Source organism: Ovis canadensis, chromosome 9 (genome assembly GCF_042477335.2).
Source record: "Ovis canadensis isolate MfBH-ARS-UI-01 breed Bighorn chromosome 9, ARS-UI_OviCan_v2, whole genome shotgun sequence".
In the NCBI taxonomy this organism is placed as follows: Eukaryota; Metazoa; Chordata; class Mammalia; order Artiodactyla; family Bovidae; genus Ovis; species Ovis canadensis.
The window spans coordinates 70,551,815-70,559,982 of NC_091253.1; the positions used below are offsets into that span (position 1 = coordinate 70,551,815).

The following is an 8,168-nucleotide window of genomic DNA, read 5'->3' on the forward strand; positions in this document are numbered from 1 at the left end:
AACCTGAAACCTACCCATATTTCTAATCTTCCCATAACCCTCGTTAATGACACAGCCAAAGAGGCAGGAGAGGTGGCGACAATGAATGAGAGGAAGCAGCTGGCACCGGAGGGCCCTGTGCCAGGCTCAGGGCTGGGAGGGACTCCAGCAGTGATAACAGTGGTGAATACACCAAACTGACGGTTGCCTGATGGCCCGGCACCCTGCCAGGGCAGGGACCAGGGGAGACGGCATTCTTGCAGTTACACTGGTGCAGGCTCAGCCATCCCAGGTTTACCCACATCAGACTCTGCCCAGGCTGGTGTTCCAGAAGCACCTGTTATAATAGCAGAAGCAGTCTGGCAAGCAACCAAAATGTGGATTCATCCAGGCCACCCGTAAAGGGATTTAATGCCTAACAACCTGTGCAAAGCTCCTAAGTGTCATAATTAATTTGGCACCTCTTCACTGGTAGGTCCTAACCAGGTACCATAGAGTGAAAGCCTGTTCCCACTAACATGGTTCCCCTTGTAATTACAGCTGTGAGAAATCGGCATTTTGGAAAACCTTAACACCGTATCTTCCTCACTAAACTTTTTTCAGTTCTCGTCTTTGGCACTCTCTGTCCACCACTGGGGTGAATGTCTTCCGTACTTTGACTTACTCAGTTACTGCTTCCCTGTTGCACCATTTAGGTTATAATTATTTTCTCATTTCCCCCTCCAGCTGGCAGTAGTTTGGTCCCTTCCACCTCGTATTTCTTTAAAATGTCACACAGTTGCTCTCACTTATTTAAACACTCTGAAAACTGAGGAAGTGTAGCCATTGGAAGTACATTCCCACATCCTGTAGAAAAGAGTCCCTGTTGTCTATGTGCAGCGAACAGAATCAGAATTCAGCAAACAAAAACAGCTGAGTGCAGTTGCAAAAATATATCTATATATGAACAATCTGGCTTCTGCTACTTAAAAAGATGAAGGATGTGGTATGAGAGCAGAATTCACTTCATAAGGGGAAACAAAGCAAAAACATTTAATAGCAATAGTGTCCCATGCATCGAGTTCTCACTGTATCTCTTTGTGTCAGCTAATATCACAAGCCACCTCCCCTAATGAGGGCTTCAAAAAATGAGACTTTGAAACAAAGAGTTTCTTTTCTCTTGTTTCTCCATCTGTCATTCCTAAAAGATATGGTGATCCCAAGTGTATCACTGAAAGATAGGACCAAAAACTGGTGACCAAGAACTTTACAATACATTGTGGACTTTTTATCTGACAATGTGAAAAACAATGCATCCATTTTCAGAAGATCTCTTTTTAAGTTTCTTTTGATTCCCAACAGAGCACATTTAGTGGAATCAAATCATTCACATGAATGCTAATGTCAGTTTCTCTGCATTCTGTGAGGAATTGCACTTATAAAGTGAAGCATCTTGAGTATCTGCTAAACACAAAATCTCAAGAATGTATAAATGTTAAGTTGTAAAATGTACTTTAGAATGACTGCTCCAATATCTGATTAGTCTCTTTTGAAGAACAGATCATGAGGCATTCCACTGCCTCTTCAGAATTTCTGTAACTTTGATGAAGAAACATATAAGAAATCTGTTTTACAAATACAGTTTAAGAAATCAGCCTGTATATTTGGAAGGCAGGAGCACATATGCAGAATATCTCAAGAAATCCAGGGACTAGTCTCAGGATATTGCTGACAGCTCATTGACAATGTCCTGGAAGTTGAAACCTAGTGGTACCTCAGTTGCAGAGAGAGAAGAAATTAAGTACCAAAGAATTTAAAGAATTCATTAATAGTAACCCCAAAAATATAAGGACAAACTTTGTTCAGAAAATCCTCAAATCCTCACACACATAAAACTTGTATTTAAGAGAAAGACCACATCCATTCTGTTCTCCTTTGTCTTCCAGAACTAATTTTTATTGTTAATTAAATGTGCAAATGACCTGTTTTATAAATTCATTTTTACAGATGATTATTATGAATATGGCAACTGTTTTTTAAATTAGCTTTATTTTTTGCATCCAGAAGGCAGCACTTTTAAGGCAGAGGTAGCTATTCTAATTCAACATGAGCCCTTTAAGTCCTGAAAGCTTAATAGCCAAAGAATTGTGTTAGTTAGCAGTCTTTGGAGTACAAGTCGTAAAAGTCCAACTCAGTTGACTTGGCAAAAGGAGACTGTAATAGGAGGCTACGAGAGAATTTTCATGTATCCTAATGATAGCCAGGACTGGGGATTTAAACAGCTGGACCCCAAAGCCAAGGAAGAGCAGTTCTCACTCCCCTTTTGGGCGCTCAGGGGTGCGCTTTCAATCTTCTGCAAAGAGCTCACACCTTCTCACTTGGTAGCCGCCAGCAGCTTCCAAGCCCGTCTGTCCCACAGCTTCCACCATCACCTTCTAAGACTCATCTGCTCTTAGTTCTAGCTCAAAAGCTCCCGAGAACAATCTGACCAAACTGCCTTAATTTGCATGACTATATCCCAGGTGGTGAGTCACCCTTAATGGTAGACTCGACCTGAAGGGTATGGTTGGAATCCAGGCAGAAGTAATTCTTCAAAACATGGGGGTGGGGTAGGGTGTGGACGGAAGACTACTAAACAGCTGGCTGGGCAGACAAACGAATTATAATTGGGTAGAACAAAAACTAACAGCGACTCTGACGAAAGTTCAGAAAATTAAGAGAGCACAAGAGAAAATGCTGGAAACTGGCATAAGACATTCTCCCGTACGTTCTTCTTTCACACTTTATTTATTTTGGCTGTGCTGGGTCTTCATTCGGAGAAGGCAATGGCATCCCACTCCAGTACTCTTGCCTGGAAAATCCCATGGACGGAGGAGCCTGGAAGGCTCCAGTCCATTATTATGATGGCTTTCTCTACCGGAGGCGAGAGGCTATTAACAGCGAGTTGCGACAGTCGGGCTTCTTATTGCAGCGGCTTCTCTATTGCGGAGCACGGGCTCAGAGCGCGCGGGTTTCCGTAGTTGCACTGCGTGGCTCAGCAGTTGCAGCTCGGCGCTTAGTTGCCCCACAGCATGTGGAATCTTCTAGAACCAGGGATCAAACCAGCATTGGCAGGTAGATTCTTATCCCCTCATTGACAATGAGTCAATGGTCCAACAGGTAAGTCCCAGTACTTTCTTTTACTTCTATGTCCCAAAAAAACTACGTAACTTTAAAACTTGTCAACACACCATTTTCTCTCTCCCCTCTCATAGCACTGGCACTTCCCCAAGGCCTAGAAGATTTTGGTCTAAAAATTGCCCCGAAAATCTTATGCTAAGCATCCATCACGTTACTGTTAGAACTGTTTTGGCATTGTCTGCATTATTCTTAGGGTTCAAACCTTCATCTGTGCATTTACTCATTCCAGATTCTGAGCATTATCGTCACAGCTTTGCGATTCTGATGCAGTTTCCATTTCGTCCTCCTTTTTCAGTTGTTGCATTTTCATGTTTAAATCCAGCAGAGTTCTGGCCAGCTGACGATTCTGGAAACGCATTTCCAGCTGAAAGTTAGAAAAAGAATAAGGGTTTTTATTAGCCTGAGATATGGATCAAATGAACCTGCTCTCTGCACACGAAAAATTTAAGGATTTTGTAGGAAAGGAAAATAAGACATCAAGAAAGATGTATTTCTCATCTTATTCTCCAGTTCTATTTGGCCTGACTTTAAAACTGACTTTCTATACAACAAGGTAAAATCCAGATATACAAATAGCTTTCAAAATGGCCTTGCAATGAAAACAAAAATAGCTGATGCACAGAGCTATCCATTTGAAAAATTCCTGTCCTTGGAAGGCTGTTTCCAAGCAATGGCATGTGATCTGCGAGGAAATCACTTATCTTTATGAGCTTTATGAGCTTTCTGAGCTTCAGGATGACTGCCCAGGGCCACCTGAGCTTTCAGGACCTGGGCCCATTTACTTGATTACTTGTCGTTTCAAGTTCTTAGGATTTTAAACAGCCTCCCTGTTGAGCAAAACATTTAATGACCCCTTAGAGGCACATGTACAGTTATGTGTACTTATAGAATCTAACAATTTTCACTCTACATTGAAATCTGTTGTAGAGAAAGGCTGATTTATAACCTCCCTCCAATAGGAGTTTGTGAAGGTCCTCATGTATTAAAAGAAAAAATTGATCTTTCAGGCAGTGTACCTAAGAGGCAGTCCAGCATAATCTTTGCATTATAGTTGAAAACTAGTAACCAACTCTGCATATTTCTTCAGTTAGGGTCTTGTTTAATGCAGTTCAGGAGAACCCTGTTCTCTCTGCTGAACACACACACACACACACACACCCCCCTACAGGTAGCTTCAGTTCTCCAGTGTGGCACAGAGGCCCTATAAATACACACACACACCCACCCACCCACGCACCCACCCACCCACCCACGCACCCACCCCCCACACACACACACCCCTACAGGAAGCTTCAGTTCTCCAGTGTGGCACAGAGGCCCTATAAATATACACACACACCCCCACACCCACACACCCCTACAGGAAGCTTCAGTTCTCCAGTTTGGCACAGAGGCCCTATAAATACACACACACACACACACACACACACATCAGAAATCTTGCCTGTCTTGGAATAAACACGTCATACTGAGCCCCATCTTCTGCCCTCTCTGCCCCTTGCCACCCACTTCCCGTTGGGCCCAGCCAAATGCCAGCTCTGCTTAGAAGCCCTCCCTGTGTCACCCCATCTGTGCCTCCGCAGCACTCTGTAGGAGTCCCTCTCCTAGCACACAGCCTACACTAAACTGGTGACTTCAAGCACAAAGTCTGTTCCTACTCTTAACCGCGGGTACACTGTCTGTGCACACAGCATGTTGGGTTCTCTGTGTATTTGTTAAAAGACTGAGTGAAGGAACAAATAAATGAACTGATGAATACCCATCCTGTACCTTCATGCCCAGAATCAGTTAAATTATTGATAATGGCTTACCACCTAAGTTTAAAAAAAAAATAGTATGTGTAACTCATAATTCTTTAGGAAATCTGAACACCAATGGTTCCTTAATTTTCTCTCCTCGTGGATCCTATTGAGAATCTAATGAAAACTGTTAACTCACTCTGGGGAAAGATGTGCATTTTATGTGCACAGAAAGCTTGGCATACAATTTGAAGTATATAGAACCCCTGAAATTCACTCCCAGACTCCCAGAACTCAACACATCCCATTAAGAAGACCAATTCAAACAATAGTATAAATGACATCTCAAAAACAGCAACATGAAAATAAATGAAAACAAAAATAGCAACATGTCTGTAATTAACTGAACCTGTTCATCATTGTTCCTTACACAGATACCACCCTAACAAATGAGGTGTGGATAGACACATATGGATGGGTGTCAATTCCTACAGAAATCTGGCCAAGAGACCATTATCAGAAATGGCATGTTCTGGCTACTGGTGATAGTGCTAAGGATCCACACTCTTTTGCTGCCTCTTCATGACTGGTCACACACAGTGGTCGGCCAAGACCATGGTCTGTGTCTCGGGAACACAGCATCTGTGTTACGGTCTCTGCCTCTTTCCAGCAAAACCCTTGATCTTTCATGCCTATGTATCTGCCATTTGGTGGGGGGGGGGGGGCACAATCGAAAAACAGTAAAAGCCACTCTGAATAGTGTCTATATTCCAGGCACTTCATGTAACATTATCTTGTATAATACTTAGAGCCATTCTATGGGTTTATTATCTCCATTTTACAGACGAAACCTAAACTTACTAATTAGCATTCCTAAGGTAACAGAAACAATAAGAGCAGAGACAGTAAATATTAATGCTGGGCTGTGAACCCTCACCTGTTTGAAATTTTATTCTTTTTCTCCCCACCCTGGTACATTACTTGCTTAAAACTCCTTCTGGTGGAGTGACTGACTAGTTAGAATGCTAAAGTTCAAGTGTCTCAGAGCTTCTTGAATATACTTTCTTCACCTGATTTAAATATGAGTCAACTGAGGTGTGAGGGGGTGACACCCCAGGTCAGCAGCAGAGGGGTGGCTCAGCCTGGACTCAGCCATCCAGTTGGCATCCTGGCCCACAGCACGCCCCTCCAGGCCATCTCTTCTAATAAGGGGTTTCACCCACCCACTGCTCAGGTATTGGAAGAAAATCATATGTTTCTTTGATAGTGAAGTGAAGGGATGGTAGCCTACCAGGCTATGGGGCCATGGGATTTTCCAGGCAAGAATACTGGAGTGGGCTGCCATTTCCTTCTCCAGGGGATCTTCCCAACCCAGGGATCGAACCCGGGTCTCCTGCATTGCAGACAGATGCTTTACCGTGTGAGCCACTATAGGGCTGGGTCAAAATTAATACGTTCTTTGTCAAATTCAAATTGTTAACACAGGTAGAATTAAATGAAAATTAAATGTACTACCTTCTTGCCCTTCTTAAACATAGAAACAAGGTAAACTTTTAAGTTTCAGACAATTAACTGATGGTTGAATCAGTTCTAAAGTAGGTAGTGCTTACTATTAGCATGCAATGCAAAAGAGGATAACTTTCCAAATCTCCACTATGCATATTCATGGTGATGGTGGTTTAGTCGCTAAGTTGTGAGCAACTCTTAGGATCCCATGGACTGTGCAGCCTACCAGGCTCCTCTGTCCATGATTTCCCAGGCAAGAATACTGGAGTGGGTTGCCATTCCCATCTCCAGAGGATTTTCCCGACCCAGGGATTGAACCGGGTCTCTTGCATTGCAGCTGTATTCTTTACCGCTGAACCAGCAGGATTCCCACGCATAATCATAGGTAGCACCATTTTAAAGCTTAAATTGCTCAAATTTTGCCTAACTCGAAAATGGTTTAAACTACAAAACAGTAACTAGTTACCTACAGTTCTCCTGCCTAATGTTAAAAAGCTACAATTTTACAAAATTCCTTATTACCATTTCCTGTTTTCTGAATTCTTACCAAGGAGAAAGGTGATAGTAAAACTTGCAAAATAAAAGAAACATTTGCTAACAGACTCCCTCCACCCATCCCCTGAGTTTATTTCACTGAAATTTCCGCCCCAGCCCCTTTCATGCTCAAACACACTGCAAGTGCCCGAGAGGGAACTTTCTATTTGATAGGAAAAAAAAAAAAAAAGAGAGAGAGAGAGAGAACAAGCTGAGGAGGAGTGGTTACGGGGGTCTTGGCTGTGTCACCGGTAGACTCAGCCCTCGCCGGAGACAGTCAGCCAGCACCTGGGCTCTGCAGAGCCGGTTCCCTCCCGAATGCTGCCTGGGAGGCAGTAGCATCAGTGCCGTCGGGAACCCAGCTCGCCCGCGCTGCACGGCCTCACCGTCTCCCTGGGAAAAGCTGCCCTCGGCCTCCCCAGTCCTCAGTGGGGCACGTGCGCGGCCTACAGCCGAGGGCCCCGGGCGAGGACCAAGGCGAGGTGGCCCCGAGAGCCCGCCGCGGGCACGCTCACCAGCTCGGCGCGCAGCCCGGCCAGGGCGCTCTCCACGCGCGCCCGGCTCTGCGCCTCCCGCGCCGCCGCCTCTTCCCGCAAACGCCTGGAGCTGCCGCGCAGCACCGCCCGCTGGAAGGCGCGCACCAGCCGCCGCTTGAGCTCTTCCAGCCGCGGACCGGCGGCCTGGGCCTCCTCCGGGCCGTCCACGCCCCTGCCGCCTTCGAGGAAGCCTCGAGAGGGACGCAGGGCGGAGGACCGGAGCCCGGCCGCATGGAGGATGCTGTGGGGCCCCCGGGAGGGCCCTTCTCTGCGGCGGCCGGTGTCCTCTAGGCCCATCTCGGAGGTGCCGGCTCCCAGCTCCAGACCTGTATGGCTAAGGGTTTCTTCCCAAGTGTGAGAATTAGGGCGGGTGACGGCGGGGGCGGGGAAGCGCGTGGGACGAGGCTATCGCTTGCTACTCAGAGGCGCTCCACTCCTCCAGCCTCGCGTCTGACCTTCCCCGCTTAGCAACAAACGAAGGAAGTAGTTCCCATGACCCCGAGAAGAGTTTTCAACTGGATCCCTTGTTCTCGCTCCTTGAGTGTCATTCCAAGGAGAGAGTGAAGTCCATCCAGGTAGGTGGAAGTGAGGTCCGGATGGAACGTCTCAGACCCGGGTTGCTTGGATTGTTTAATATTTCAGAAGCCCTTAAAATATTTTTCTCTGGCTTTCTACTATACGGCCAGGCATTGTGACAGGTGTTGAGGATATAAAG

General features: G+C 45.6%; 1 protein-coding gene across 1 annotated transcript; it reads right to left on the bottom strand.

Annotated features, from left to right (window-relative positions):
- Positions 1–1,889: 1,889 nt before the first annotated feature.
- Positions 1,890–7,801, bottom strand: AARD (alanine and arginine rich domain containing protein). The gene is made up of 2 exons (XM_069600816.1): positions 7,433–7,801; positions 1,890–3,502 (listed from the first exon to the last, which is right to left on the bottom strand). The coding sequence occupies exons 1-2, from the start codon at positions 7,748–7,750 to the stop codon at positions 3,359–3,361; spliced, it is 462 nt and encodes a 153-aa protein (XP_069456917.1). The 5' UTR covers positions 7,751–7,801; the 3' UTR covers positions 1,890–3,358.
- Between the last annotated feature and the right edge of the window lie 367 nt (positions 7,802–8,168).

Coding starts and splice junctions, on each gene's coding strand:
- AARD (XM_069600816.1), bottom strand. CDS start 7,750: ATGGGCCTAGAGGACACCGGCCGCCGCAGAGAAGGGCCCTCCCGGGGG. Junction 3,503..7,432: donor CCGGGCTGCGCGCCGAGCTG/GTGAGCGTGCCC, acceptor TCTAACTTTCAG/CTGGAAATGCGTTTCCAGAA.